The 16,132-nt window shown below is 40.0% G+C and overlaps 1 protein-coding gene across 1 annotated transcript in view; it reads right to left on the reverse strand.

Moving 5' to 3' along the window:
• Positions 1–8,923, reverse strand: part of HMGA2 (high mobility group AT-hook 2) — a 29,853-nt gene extending 20,930 nt beyond the window's left edge. Inside the window, exons 1-2 of the mRNA XM_036760739.1 lie at positions 8,813–8,923; positions 5,668–5,754 (exon numbers count right to left, since the gene is read on the reverse strand). Coding sequence (XP_036616634.1) covers positions 5,668–5,754; positions 8,813–8,923 — 198 coding nt within the window. The remainder of the gene's footprint in view (positions 1–5,667; positions 5,755–8,812) is intronic.
• Between the last annotated feature and the right edge of the window lie 7,209 nt (positions 8,924–16,132).

The following is a 16,132-nucleotide window of genomic DNA, read 5'->3' on the forward strand; positions in this document are numbered from 1 at the left end:
ATAAATCTTTATGTCACAGAAAGTTAACCAGCACATCTTTTATGATGTAAATTTTGAGAACACCTTACCATTCCTTAAATTTTATATCTAATGTTTAAAAAATATTGTCAGCCTTCAGTATAAAAAAAAGCTTATATCTTATCATCTAACATAGTGTGTGTGTATACATATACATATAGGTCATTTACATCATGAAGCCAGATATATATATATACATATATGTGCATACATATATATATATATATATATATCTGGCTTCATGATGTAATATCAATATATCATCAAAATAATATCAAACTTAATCCTGAGTAGGAAAAGAGAAAGGTTGATCAAAATTGAGAATGGTCAGAGAAAAGATGGTCAGAATTAAAATTTTAACCTAACTCCTCTACTCTCTACCTTAAAAAAACAACAAAATAGTGAATAATAATGACATTTCTCAAAGGCAACTTTCTAAGCAGAGTCCCTGAGATTAGAATGTAACTAGTAGAATGTTCACACACACTTGAATAAACCAAATAGAAAGTATCATTCAAAAACCTGGAAAGGGGCATTTAAACAAAAACCAGTCAAAAAATACAGTTAATGCTCCATTTAATGAGTCATTGTTCACCATTAGCTCCTTCCTAACAGGAAAGAGATCCATGGCTGATAGCATGGAACCAAGGGCAGACAATCCAGTGGAATTTGTATGGCCCATTACCACCCATGCAGTTCCAAGAGGGCTCTAAAACAGCATTAAGTCAATTAACAAAGACAAGACCACAGGTATGAATAATTTAACTGACATAAAATGCTCTTTGGCATTGATCTCTTGTCAAGTAAGAACCCAAATGCAACATAATCGCAATCTTGTATACCCTATCTCCTCCGCAAAATGATCTGCCGAGACCTCAAGATAAAAATGTATCAGTGGTATAGGTCAGTCAGAGTAATTGATAGCTTTCAGAACAGAGGCTGCTGTCAACTCTAGTGAAGAGAAATAGAGCAATTGGGTTTCCCCCAACTAGTTACTTTCTAAAACAATGATAATGCATTTGTTTCTTCCTTAGTTTGAACACAATCTCTAGTTTAAGAGATAGAAACTGGTGTGAGGTAAAGAGAGTGTCAACTAGACTTAGTGGTATATTGAAGATGTGCCTACATTCCCAAAAAGGAGTTATTATAAAGCAATTGTGACAATAATTCATGCCAAAATGTGCAAACAATAAAGTTCCCATTGGGGACTTTAATGATTTAAATTCTGGCCTTTTCCCTGGAAATGCAGCCCAAGATATGGAAATGCCTCCCCATTTCCCCTCCCACCCCCCCACACTGTAAGATTAATATTCCCTATACTTTCTGGAAGAATAAGACTAAAACTCTTAATAGCACAGCACCCATATTTGGGGATGGAACAGAATTATTATAAGTGCCAAGTTATCTTTCTTAATTTGTTAACAAACAAGATTCTGGCTTCTCTCTTTGCTGCTTGCCTCTCTATCCTTTGAAATATTCCCTGATTGTAGTAATCAAATAGATTTTAAGATTTGCCTGAAGTGACCAGTTAGGAAGAAAAAAAAATCTGTCCTCCTAAAACATTTTTTCAGGGTTGGTAATAATTTATAAAATACCGCGATTTATAAAATTCTGACAGTTCAAGATCTAGAATTAGTGTGGAATGAATAATAACCAAAAGCACAAGTCTAACTTTATAGTGTGTAATTGATATTTGGGCTTAGTCTACACTAGCAGTCAGGACATAGGTAGTTGTATAGACAATTCAAGGGAAAGGGGGAAAGGAAAGGAATAAGCATTTATGGAATACCTACTGCATGCCAGACACTGTACTAAACACTCTACAAAAGAGAAAAAGCATACATTTTACCTGGATAAGCATGGCTTCCATTCTCCATTGCACTCCAAAGAATAGAACTGATTATAATATCAAAGTCCAATTGGTTTCTCTCACCTTGAAGCCTCCTTAATATTTACCTTCCCTCCAAATAAAATTTAATTCAACCTTAGAGAAAGGTTTTCAAAAATGCTGGAGTGACCATCAGCTTTTGATCTAAAAAAATCATTCATTTGTATACAACATTTACAAGTGACTGTCTGATGTTCTTTATTGTGATTAAAAAAGTAACCAACTCCCCCCCCCCCCAACTTCTGAAGAACATTGCTTTCTCCATTCTAAACAAGGGAAACATTATATCAGTATTTCTATAAAGTACCAACATGAGAGGCACAGAAGAGTTATAAGGGAATTGGGAGAAAAACTAATGAAAACTAATTCCCTCAGTCTAAAAAATGAAAACCACAATAAAAAGTTAAAAACACAATATTTTTTGTTGCTTACTTATTATTTGTTTAAAAAAGGAAGACAATCAGTTTCAGTCATTTTTCATCTGATTAATTTGAAATAGTACCAATATGAAATTTGCTCAGGAGAATACCCTGAGCCCTTATTTGAGGGATATCAGCATACTGTAAACTGGCATACATCTAGTCCAGACACACGTGGCCATTTTCTTTTCCTTCATTTTTAAAACAGATATCAGTTGTTCTTTTCTCTCCCTCTCCTCAGTAGTCAAAATTATAAGTTGTATTTGTTTATTTCTGAACAAGTTTTATTTGTTATGTTTAAGTCAATTTTTATATGTGCCTGACCTGAAATTATAGTAATTGCTACTTTATGGGTTGTCCAATTGGTCTTGCAACATTCTGCATGCATTGTCAAGTTTCACATTGCTAATTTCCTAACAAGAACAGTTTGTTTTCAAATGCCCCAAGGCCAGTTTACTAAGCCCAACCAAACACAAACTCCACAAGTAGAGAAACATCATGCCCCAAGATTTTTTAAACACTCAACACAATCAGAATCCTAGTGTAAGCTTTTCTTCCACCAGTTTAAGGGCACTTACTGTTGACAATATAATAATAATAATTTATAAAGTTGGTGTGGTTGTTAAGATCCCCTACCAGTTTTTGTGATATATTTTTCATGATGATGTGCAATGGTTCACACACACACACACACACACAGCCCAAGTAGCTAATCGTGAGAGCCTTCTGTTAGGGTCTGTAAATTCTAGTGGTCTATCTATACCTTACATGGTATGAACTCTCCTGTATATTTCAATGGATTTACTTGGAAAAACACAACTATTCTTCAAGAAAGTTTGGCTCCATACATTTAGCAACTAAGTTCCTTTGTAAAGAATCTGACAAAAATTAATAAATACTGTTTTTACAGCCAGTTAAAACCTTAAGTTTCAGCACAGTGACTTATTATTTTACAAATTACAAGGAAATATTTCCTCCAATGAAAACTCAATTTGTGAGATCAAGTTAAAATAAGAAAACCTGTAGGCAAGTTTTCTGATTCACCTTTATGATCAGAATTCTCATAGGTGAACTATGTGGGATAATTGTATAATTTGGATTGATAGTGTAAGATTACAAGATTTAAGAGGACACTTTCTTTAGAAAAATAGGCAGAAAAATTTGCATTTGGAGACATATTTCAATTCTGAAAATTTCAACCACTCTTCTAGACATCTGTAGATCGACCAAAGACTGGTGAATACAGCATAGGATGTATGCCCATTTTAAAAGGCTTGTCATGAAAGAAACTAAAAGCAAGTCAGACATAACTCAGGAGCACAGACAGTACTGTTTTGTTAGTGTGTTTTTTAAAAAGGCAAATGAGGCATATGCCTCTTGGTTTTCTTTTTAATCAGGGCTTTGAGTTTTCTTAGTTATCAGGTGAATACTTCCAATTCAAAAACATGAAATAACCTTTTTTTTTAATTCCACTTTGATTCCAACAGATTTGGAATAAAAATTACCCCTCCCTCTATTGAACTTTAAAATCACTCACGTAGGAAAAATGTAAAGATTTCTTCCTGGAGGATTTCACAGTGATTTTTTTAAAGCACACAATTGCTTCAAAATTTAATCCTTTGTTGCAAACATAGCAAGGTATAGCATCCCATTTCATTAGACTTATTATTTATAAAATTAAAGTGTCTTTTTGTTTAAAATTTTTTTTTCTAAAATTAATTTTCATTAATGTCAAATAAAATGTAACTAAAAGAAAATTAATTCTTTCAAGTTATCAACCTATTCTTTCTTAGTTTTCAATATAAATTATGAGAACTTGCATCATCAGTCACTTTCAGATCTATTGATCAAAACATGGCTCACTCTTTATCTAGATTCTGGGAAACAAATGTGAATTTAAACACACATACTATAAATATGATCCCTCATCTAGCTATTCAAAACAGTTAAAAATAAAACAGACATGAAACCATATTTGCCCCCTCAATAACTTAATATTTATCACAAGTTGCTATGGAAATGTATAACATTGAAACTATCACATATGACATGGTCAATGCCCACAGGCACAAAGTAAACCACACAGAAAAATGAACCACATTGACATGAATCCCTAGTTCTTTTCCAACTCTCTCTCTGTCTCTTTGTTTCTCTGTCTCTGTCCCTGTCTGTCTATCTCTGTCTCTGTCTCTGTCTCTGTCTCTGTCTCTCTCTCTCTCTCTCTTTTTCTCATTCAGTCTTCAGAGATCTACTGGAGACAGATAGCTACCTACATCAAGTATCATAACTTATTCCTAAACATACTGAGCTTTTATTTTCAAGTACTCTTCATACCTCTAAGTTAGGAGACTAGCCCTGACCTTTTAGTGTTACATGCTACAGAAACCTGACTCTTGTATTTATTTTCAAGGCTGCACACAACTCATTCTGTTCATCCAAAGTTCTCTAACATGCAGTGCAATTGCATGGACTCTAATGCATCATCTTTGCAAATCAAACTCAGCCAATGGGAAGAAACTATTGTTTGAACTTGTCATTTAGAGTTTATTAAGGGATTCTGAATCTTAGACTTCACTGGGTTCTGCACTGTACTACATCACAAATTATTAAATGGACTTCTGAATTGCAGCAAATTGTATTTGTTAAAATTTATTGAAATGGTTAAAGTGTCCCAATCATCATTTAAAACAAAAAAAAAATAAGGAAGCTCTTTGAAATAGATTATCCAACAATATCCATTGTAAGTCACCATGGTTGTAACCCACAATCAGTTTACATTATCATCACATTTTAAAGCTGTAAATTTCAAGAAATACACTTATTTCCATCAACACATAATTGGATTTACTTTGAATTGCCACATGTTTGACAAAGCACTTAGCTTTAATAGAGGGATTTGGTTTGAAGTGGTATTGTAAATAAGGATACAGGAAATTAATCTTCATTTCTTTCTAAGGAAAAAAATTTAAATTCCAGAACAGAGCAAAATGTTTAATTTGTTTTTTTAATTACCTTAATTAATATAGATCTTAATAATTACACTGAAATCTTTTCTCCTTTTTGATAGTCTACTATTGTATAGATAAATAGATTGATTGATAGATAAGAAATACAAAAAATAACCAATTTGTCTTCATATGTTTTGTCCTTAGATTCTTCCTGGGGGAAAAACAAGGTTAACTCCCATCTTATATCTTACTAACGTAAAACCTGAAAAATGTATCTTGGGTTATCCAAATGGAACAAATCCTCAGGTTTGGACCTTGAATGATTGAGATAACAAGGAAACTGTTGCTGCTGAGAAAATGATAGTATCGGGAGATATTTCCCTGGAAATCTCACCTTTTGGGCAGCTTTTGAGGGACTCTTGTTTTTGCTTCCTTTAGGTCTTCCTCTGGGCCTTTTAGGAGAGGGCTCACCTGTTGGCTCCTAAACACAGAGAAATATATTGTTGTGGCAAGAAAGTCTAAAGTAAATTTCCCTCCAATTCTATTATCAACCTGAACTGCTCAACTGAACTTTTAGACCACATGCAGTTCATGTGTAAATGAATGATGATACAGAGTTTACAGAAAGAGGAAATAACTATACATAGAACCTAAGTGTTTAAAGAGGAAATTCTGCTTTGCATATGAAAACAAGACGTCATTTCAACTCTAAAAGTTAACAAAGGAATGACTTGGTGGCATGTCCTAAGTGCTTGAAGATGTTGACTTCTCGCAATCCTGCACTGGTAACTCTTGAAAATGAAATCATTTAACACAAATATCAGTTATCCATTTTACATACACATCATATAACAGAAATATGCAGCTCATATTATAACCCCATTCTGAAAAACTGAAAGGCAGTTTTTAGTTGGGTTTTTCTTACAGACTACAAATTAGTTGTTTTCATACTTACAACTTACATTCATACTATTTTCACTACAATCCAACTTGCACGTTCACTGGGAAGGATTGGAGCAATTAGCTAGATTTTTCAGGTCAAAATAATCCTTTTTCCTGAAATGTCCAGATAATTAAGGCAGTTTGTGTGGGGGTGGGGTAGGTGGGTGTTTGAAATATCGGGATAGTTGCTTCAATTCTCCATTTCCTTCGGATAGTTGGCATAGTCTTTTGAAAATCTGTCTTTTGTTAGAAAGTAAACAACACATTTTCTTTAGGAAACTTTCCTCCTAGGAAATTCCTTATGGAGATAGTTTGAAGAGTAGGGATTGTGAGACAGAAAGGGGCCTGGGATACCATAGAGTAAAAAAAAAAAAAACAACAACAAAAATATCCCTATCCATTTAAATTTTTTTAAGGTTTCTAGTTTATAGTAACTAATCAACTCATTAATGGTATATGAATTCTGAATAGTACAGATCATAAATATTTATCCAGTGAATCATCAAGTCTAGGAAACTCTTCTGGTCCTGAATAGTGAACATTTCATTCAGATTAGGTGGCATGACTGATTAAGGGTGGCCCGTGGTTAAATTAAATCGGACTAAAAGTCTTTTAAATTTGCATGTGTATATTTAGGGAAACTGGGAAGGGATGCTTCCAAAATTCAATAGAGTACTGGAGCGATAGTAGGCACATGTAGATTTTGAGACATACATTTCTCTTTTTTTCTTTTCTTTTCTTTCTTTTCCTTTTCTTTTTTGGGGGGGAGAACTTGGATTAATACAAAGTTAAAATATCAACATTCCCAGATCTCGCTCAAAGTTTCGGACTTTTGTCCCCTAGGAAATTACAAGTGGAGAATTGTGTGGGTGGGTGTATGGGAAAAAATAAGATTGAAATTGGGGGCACAGAAAGGAAACTTCTTGTGAGGTGTAAAACAGACCCCTAAAGTTCTCTTAGGACGGGGCGGGGAAAACATGGAGGTGGGGAAGGGGCTGTGCGGTTTCCATCTTTGCTTCTGCTTTTTCGATTTCTAAAGGGTATTCTCTACGTTTTTCGGAAGTAGAACAGAAAGAGGGCAAAAACCGTTTACTTTCCCCACCTTGAGAAAGGGTCTTCGGGTTGCTATGAGCAGAATATTTTCTCCTCGTTCGATTTGCCATTCGAATGGGTTTCCAGAGAATTTACCAAGTTAAGCGTTTTAAAGTTCGGGATCTTAGGATGCCTCGGGCATCTTCCCTTCCAATCGTTACTTGCAAAGCATGGAAATTGCAGCAAACAAAACCTCTAGCCCTCTCCTCTCCACGACGCCCAGCAAAGCTGCACGCTTAATTGGTTGCATCCGCAGACAAAACCCATCAACTGTGCTTAGATTCCCAGTCACCACTCTCTCGCCCCTTCCCCACCCCCCACCGATTTACTCTGGAAAAGCAAGATCTAATTTATGCATTTCTGCGCAAAGTGGGTTAGGGACTGGGGGGGAGGAAAGGTTAATGGGGCGGGGGGAGAAGGCAGGGAAATCAACCTAATAACTTTGAACCTTCTTAAGTTTATAAAAAGGCCCTTTTCAATTCTGTCCTTGGTCTTAGGACCTTGCCGGGGCGTGAGGGGGCTTCCCCTGTAGCAACTTCCTGGGGTCACCTTAACCCTTGCAGGCCCCTACAACCTGGTGAGTCTGGCCGCCTTATTAAAGAGCTCTTGGAAACAGAGAGGAGACTGCAGATTCCCCAGCGCCAGTTCGGTCCCTACTCATTCTTTGTAAGGAGGGAGGTGAATGGAATCAGGCCACTGGGGGTGGGGAGTGGGAGGCAGAGGTGACTTGGGCGGGGGGCAGGAGGGAGGAGGGGGTGCAACAGGGCTGCTTTTCGTTTCCAGCTCCCCTCCGGGTCTTTGGGATGGAGAGTGCGGAACTCTTCCTCTCTCTGTCTCTAAGCGCCCGGACTCAAGGGCAGCCCGCACTGAGCCGGGAGAGAGACAGCCCTGGGAAGCCCTTCAGTCCCTTCTCGCCACCACCACTGCCACCTCCTTCTCTTCTTGCAATTTCAAAATCAGCTCGAAACGAGCCCAAGAGCGCTGGTTGGTCGGCTCTGGGAGGCTCCGGGTTACAGATTTACGTGGGGAAGCCCCAGACGCAGCAAAGCCTGGCACAATAGCGAAAGTTCAAGGGAGACGCTTTCCCTAAAAATACCTCTTCACCTTCCTTATTCCCTCTCCCCAGTGCTTCCCTACCCTCCGCACCCAGCCCTAGATGTGCTCCCGGAGGCCCCCTTTCTCCTCCTGACTCTCCCTCTCCTCATCCCCCAGAGCCCCCCGCGCGCCTCTCCCATAAGCAGAGGAGCCAGCCGTCACCCGGAGGGCTTTTCTGTCCCTTACACCCTCTTCCAGACTCGGCCGCCCGCTCGATTCCCCCAGGCTCCAAGACAGAGCAGAGGGCGGAACTTCAGGGCTCTGCGCCGGTCACCTAATTCTATCTTCCCGGCTCTCAGTCTGGAGACTCTATCTGTCTGGATTTCTGGGTCCAGCACACGAGGTGTATAAGAGTTGGATCAGGGTTAGGTGGATTTGGGTTTATTGCCCCCACCCCCGCCCCCACTGACTTGTTGCTGCTTCCTGGGTCGACCTCGTCCTCTCTTCTGAGGCGCTGGGGCGGCAGGTTGTCCCTGGGTGGAAGTGGAAGGCTGACCGGCTCCTTCGCCTCGTGTACTCATTCTGACTCCTGTTGCTGCTCCCGCCGCGGCCGCCGCTGCTGCTGTTTGTCGCCGCTCCTGCTGCTGCTCCTGCTGCTGCTGCTGCCGCTGACGCTGCTGGCGCTGCTGCCGCTGCCGCTGCTGCTGTTTGCCGCCTCCGCTGCTGCTGCCGCTGCTGCTGCTGCAGCCGCTCCTCCTCAGCTCCAAAAAATCCTCCCAGCACCTTTCAGGAGGAGGTGGGGGATAGGGGCGTGAGGGAAAGGGGGGGCAGGTTTAGACAAGATCTGTTGCTGCTGCTGCTCGTGCTGATGCGGCTGTTGCTGCCACCATTCGCACCGGACGTCCTGGTGCTGCCAAAAAAAAGAGAGGAGAGGAGAAAAGAGGGTGATGGTGGTGGTAGTGGTGGTAGAGGAGGAGGAGGAGGAGGAGGAGGAAGAGGAGAGGAGGAGGAAGAAAGGAGGAGGAGGGGAGGAGGAGGAGATGGAAAGGGAAGAGGGGGAGGACTGAATGGGTGGGGGGAGAATCTCTTCTATTGGCAGTTTAAATGCAGGGGATCGTGGCTACGAGGAGCAATTCAGAAGCCACTCTGAGGAAGTAGCAGCCTTTAGCTAATTGTGTCGTTTGCGATGTTAAGCGGGATGTCCCTTTCTCTACACTCCCCGCCCCCCAACTCGCCTCCTTCACAATAATTTTTAAAGGGGGTGGGGGAGACCTCCTGCAGATGGAAAGCAAGCTGGGGAAGGAGCTTGGGGGCTCAGAGTGCTGTCGCCCTCAGATCGGGTCAGAACCAAGTCAAATAAGGCATGGAAAAGGAGCGAGTGTTTCAGGAAAGCTGCGAGGCTGCGGGTGTCTCTGGCGGCGGGAGCGGCTGCTGAAGCACAAGAGCTCTCATTGAAAACAAATCCGAGCGGGATGGGGTAGGGGGCGGAGAAGACCGAGACTGAGAGCCCCAGAGTCTCCCTCAGTCCGTGTGCTCGCTGCGCTGCCCGGGCATCGAATACTCGGTGAGCCCTGCCCAAGTACTCAACTAGGATGCGCCAAGGGGAGGGAGTGGATAGTGCCCACCTCCGGCACGGACCGCTAAAATAGGAAGGGCCGGGGGTCTTGGACGGAGTGGGGTGGGAGATAGAAGGAACAGGGGGGTGCAAAGAAGAGGCAGGGTGGAACACACACACGCACACACTCACACACACACACAAACTAGAGATGGGGGTTGGACCTAGGCCAGAGAAAACATTAGAAATACAGCAGCAGTGGGGAGGCACAGCACATGTTCCATACGGAGACACACTCACGTGTTCTGGACCGTTCATGCCCCACTCCAGACCCTGGTTTAAAGGGAGTAGAATAGGGAATCCCAGTGTCCTAGGAACGGAACTCAAAACTGGCTTGTGAAAGAAAAGAGAAATTAAACCCGGCCCCAAATCGCCGGACTTGTGTCTGAACACTAGCCGAGAGGAAAAGCGGGGTTACCTGGATCTCAATTATGTAAAGCAAAACAAAACAAAAACGATTTAGGACAGCTCTTTCGCTGCTTGAAAGTGTCAGGTCCGAATGAATTGGAAAAAAAAAAAAAAAGAGGAATGAAAAAACGCATGATACCGGTAATCGATTAGAGGCTAAAAATGATGATCTTTAATGGTTGAATGAGCTTTTTTAGGGGGAAACTTTTCTCCAAGAAAGAATGGAACAGAGGGGTAAGTTTGTCTTGCTGCGGCGCCGCAGTGCACAACCGGCTTGGGTGCCCCAAGTGGAAACCCCTACCTAAGAACCAGGAAGGAATGGTCAGCCACACTCTTGGAGGACTTCGGAGGACTTAAAATACTTAAGCACTTCCTTCAATGTGTCTTGACTCTGTTTTCTCAGTGAAAACTCCAATGCTGCCAAGCCTTAAGTTTATAGCTTAGACGGTTTTTGAATTATGTGAACACCCCAAAGGTCAAAGTCCGTTTTTAAAGAGGGGGAGAATTCTCCATTTTTCATCCTTAAATAGCAGAAAATCTTCGGAAACAATTAGGCTCAGCTTTTCCCATATCATCCCCCCCCCACCCCAAATTACCTTTGGGTTGATAACAAGCATGAAGTTTTAACACAGGAAAGATATGGCTATTTTTCAAAGTCCCAGACCATACTGGAATAAAAAGCAATTTCCAGCCATAGCTGTATCACCATAAAATTTACCTCTTCGTTATGTACACTGCAAGCATATCGAAATGTCTTAAAAATACATTTCAATACTGATTGGTTAGCATTTTAATTTTGAAATTTTTTTTGGTTGCCCATTGCTGAACTGAGAATTCAGCTGTATCCAAGAAAGAACCCAGGATTTTCTGCACGGATCTGGGAATACTTAGCCCTGATTGAAAGGGAGTGCCTCACATCACTCAATTGTGAGTCCAACAGCTGACTGAGGAAAGATTTGATAGGAACCAAAGGCTCAGAACTTGGCTGGAAAGATGGAAGCTTTATCTGAGGGATTCCTCTAATAGATTCAAAGCCATTTCCTCTACCTTTACACTACTGGGGCTGCAGTTTTAACTATTCCAATAACATTTTGCAATACCAAAATTTGTACATTTGAATATGGACATAGATTTGTACTGTGGTGTGCACATTTGTACACATATATACAAGTGTGCTTATTTTTTGTCTGATGGATGTTAAGAATGAGTAGGGAAAAAGGTTACCAGGGATTCAAGTCAGGAAGCATCTTGAAGCTGATACAATGTCTTAGTGCTTAGTTATGGGGGTATTTTCTTCTTTAAAAAGGGAAAAGAGAGTCAGAGAAATTCATAATGAGCTGAAAAAAAATGTGTTGCTAAGGTGGCAGATAAGAAGGGGACTCTGATGCTTTCCTTCTGCCACTAAATCCCTGCAATGACCTGGGACTGAGAAAAGCACAGAAAAACCAGAGAAAAATGCCAGCTGTCTATTTTTAGGCCATTGTCATTTTGTGTCAAACTTTTCTCTATTCCAAAATTTACTGCAACAAGGATATGAAACAAATTTCATTGCATCATATTTAGTCTAAATCATTTTGCATTGTGTTTTCAATTATTTGGAAACAATCCCTAAGAATTATTTCAAGTTTACATATATTTTCAATATGTAAATAAACGTATTTTTATTTCAAGCTCTGAAATTATATGAGGCCCTTGGCTTTTTTTTTTTCATAAAACTGGTGCACTTGTGTATGTTTTTTATTAAAGCGAAATCACTGAAGTGGGTTTAAGAAACACTCTGATACATTTCTCTCTCTTAGATCTTTAGCTTAAGATAAAAGAACAACAAACCTTCACATTCCCCAACTCTTGGTCTTGTCAGGAATGCCCTCCTCCAACTGCATTTGTCCACATCCTACCTGTCCCTCAAGGCTCTAGCTTAGGATTTAATTCCTCCATGAATCCTTTCCCAATGGCCCCTTTAACACTTTTTGTTCATGTTGTCTAAACCGTTCAGTTAGCACTATATATTACCCTACTCTCCAATTGTCTTAGCTGAACCATTTAGCCATTTAATTAGAACCATTTAATTCTACCAAGTTGTAATGCTGTTCCCTTCACTAATTATTACACATGTGTATTTCTTAGTAATGGCTGACATATGGAGTTTCAAGCTTTTCAAAGGTGTTCTTGGTTTTTTGTAAATATACATTCTCAATATCTTTACAATAGCCCTATGATGTATGTACTACAAGAGTTATTGTTCCCAATTTCCAGAATTAGAAAATGAAGCTCTGAAGGGTTAAGTGATTTGTCTGTAGTCACAAAGTTAATCAGTGTCAAAGGCAAGAACCCAGGGCTTTCCTGAATCTGAGTCCAGCACATGTTGTCCCCTTCTTGTAAGCAAATTTAAAGCATGAGCTATGTCACATACTTCTTTTATACTGAGAGCCCAGTGAAGGGTTCCTCCTGATTCCTAGTTCCAAAATCTCAGAACCAGGAGACTTCCTTCTAAGAATTTCTAAGACAAGTCATAGTTGGGTATGGTGGCACACATCTGTAAACCCAGATACTGAAGAAGCTGAGATGTTGGGTTATCTGAGCCTGAGAGTTCTGAGCTGCAGAAGGCTAAGCTGATCAGATGTCTCAACTAAGTTTGGCATTAATATTGTGAGCCTGTGGAGTGGGGGAGAGGGCACCAGTTTTGCCTACAAAGGGCAAACTGACCCAGAATGGAAATGGAGCAGGTCAAAGTCCCATATTGATCAATAGTGGGATTTGGGAGGATTTAGTACCATACCCTCCAGAGCTTCAATCAGATGAGAAAGGAGATGGAGGAATGTGGTATCCAAGACTTGAGTTAGCATCATGGTGATGAGGTTAGAAGTGATCAATTTATCCTGGGAGGGGCATCTTATTCTGTGGAGTTGAAACCAGGCATCTCTGCAGATGGAGAGTGGAATCATCCAGATTCATAGCCTTCCTCCTGTCCTTGACTTCTAACACTCACCCCATATAGCTAATCAGTTGCCTAATCTTGTCTTTCTACCCCAACAACATCTCTTATACACATTCCCTTCTCTCTGTTCATAAAAACCATCACCCTAGTTCAGGCTTATCCTACTTCTTCACCTCAACTATTTCCATAGTCTTTTAACTGGTATCCCTGCCTCCTTTCACTCACTCCAATCTATTGTCCACATAGTTGCCAATATGATATCTCTATCACATAGTTCTGACCATTCTCTGGCCTCTCCCTTTCCCACACAGTGGCTCCCTTATTCCACTCATGATTAAAGACTAAGCCCTTTGTTTGTCCTTTAGATTTCTTCACAACCCAATCCCTTCCTATAGTCTCAAGTCTTCTCACATTTTGCTCCCCACATTCTGTTATACGGACATACTAGACTACTTGCTGTTTCTCAGACCTGATACTCTACTTCTTGTCCCTGTGTCCCTGATGCCCAAAATGTTCATCCTCCTAACCTCTGTTAGAATCTCTGGATTTCTTCCAATGCCCCCCTCTGCAGGATGACTTTTCCAATCCCTCATTGCCAGTAGTCTTGACTTCTGCCTTGTCACTGGACTTCAATGACTCTGGAGGAGAGAATGAGGAGAGAGAGTGACTGGGCAGCTCTGCCTCACTTAATCCAATCCACAAGCAAAAGTCAAGACATCAGCCTTGTGATGTCATTTGTCCTCTACTAGAATGATGAGCAACAACAGCTTTCCATCTACTCGCTAAGTATGTATCCATTTACACATTGTCTCCCTCATTAGAATGTGGGCTCTTTGGGGGCAGGGACTGTTTTTACTTTTTCTTGGGCATTAATATGAATTGAGACAGATAACTTCTGAAGAATTGTCAATCCTAATGACTATTAGTCATTTCTTGCTACTTATGTTGGGAATAATGATGCCACCAGACACTTGAAACCTAAGAAGTATAAAGACCTGGGTTAAAAAAAAATTGAAGACTTTGGGGTCACTGGTCATGTTTTCAACAGTATTGCCAATTGGGAGCAGGGGGGTTCAGAAGAGAAAGGCTTCTCATGATGGAAAATGCCATCCACATCCAGAGAAAGAACTATGGAGTCTGAATGCAGATCAAAGCATATAATTTGCTCTCTTTTTTTGTTTCTTCTTTCTCATGGTAACTCCCCTTGGTTCTAATTCTTCTTTACAACATGAGTAATGTCAAAATATATTTACTATGAATGTATTTGTAGAGCCTAGATTGCATGCTGTCTTGGAGAGGGTGGAGGGGAAGGAGGGGGAAAAATTTAAAACTCAAAAATCTTATGGAAGCAAATGTTGAAAACTAAAAATAAATAAATTAATTTTTAAAAAACAGGATAAAGGCTTCAGAAGTAAAGAGCTGGCTAAAAAGATAGCATTTTATAAGAATTTTTATTTCTGGATCATAGTTTAATATACAGTACAGGAATAATGGGTCATACTTGACCAAAAATGATAAAAAAATTCTTTGCTTGGACTCTTGTAAATATAATCAACCAGGATTTAAACTGAAATGGAAGAGGTAAGGACAAGAGTGTCTGTGTGGGTTTTGCAAAGCATAGAGAGTAGCAGGACACAAGGAGAACAAGAATAGCAGCTGAAGGTCAGTGACTCAAAGGAGAGAGAAGAGAGAGAGAGCAGTAAACCCTACTGCATTGGACATCTATATATAAATGCACAAAGTATGGGTAATAAACAGAAGGAACCAGATATCCTGTTGCAAGGAGGAAAAGTTGATCTAACAAATATAACTGAAGCCTGGTAGGCTAGGACTTTTATATGGGATGCTGCTCTAGGAGAATGACTTATTCAGAAAGACCATGCTAGATAATTGCTGAGGGGGAATAGCATTGTAAATCAAGAACATTTGGACTGGACCTCTGATTTTATTAGAATAGAGAACTTCCAATGAGAAAACTTCCTGTGCTAATGCAGAGCTGTACCTGCTCCACAAGTTAAGAAGATATATTGAGGCTAAGAAATCTACCAACACAGGATTTGGAGGAGCATAGTGAACATTTTGGTAAAGATTAATAACAGCTAGTATGTCCATAAGACTGCAGTTTGCAAAGCACTTTATAAATACCATCTCACTTTATTCTCACAACAACCCTGGGAAGTAGGTGCTATCATTAATCCCATTTTACAGATGGGAATAACAGATTAAGTGATTTGCTCAAAGTCACATGGTTAGTAAGTGTCTGAGGCTGAATTTGAATACAGATCTTCAGGACTCCAAGCCCAGCCCCCTATCCACTATTCCACCGAGATGCCTTCCTCATGAAAGGAGAAACAGAGGAATATTCTTTTGGAGACACACTGTAGATTACATACAAAGAAGAAAAATGATTTTGAGAAATAGATCACAACCTGCAACAACAGTATGATAACGAAGGGATAGATGGTGTCAATTTAATAGGTCATACTAAATTTAAAAAGAACATCAACTTAATAGATAATACTAAAAGTAGAACAGCTGATAAGAGTGTGACATCTTTGACAGTAATGTCATCCTTAAAAGGATGAAGGAAGAAACAAGGAGAAACAGTTTTCTCTTGACCTAATTCTTTTGTACAAGGGAGAACTGATTGTTGGAATAAAAATGATAGAAACCTTAGGATTAAGAGACATTTCCACTATAAAATCTGTGGTAGAGAGTGAGAAATAAGCTGGGCATAATATATCATGCTTCTCAGATTGGAGGAGAGCAGATTTCAAAGAGATCAAGAAAAGTTTAGACAAGATGAAATATCCTGAGGGAGAAATTGCT

Source organism: Trichosurus vulpecula, chromosome 5, assembly GCF_011100635.1.
Source record: "Trichosurus vulpecula isolate mTriVul1 chromosome 5, mTriVul1.pri, whole genome shotgun sequence".
In the NCBI taxonomy this organism is placed as follows: Eukaryota; Metazoa; Chordata; class Mammalia; order Diprotodontia; family Phalangeridae; genus Trichosurus; species Trichosurus vulpecula.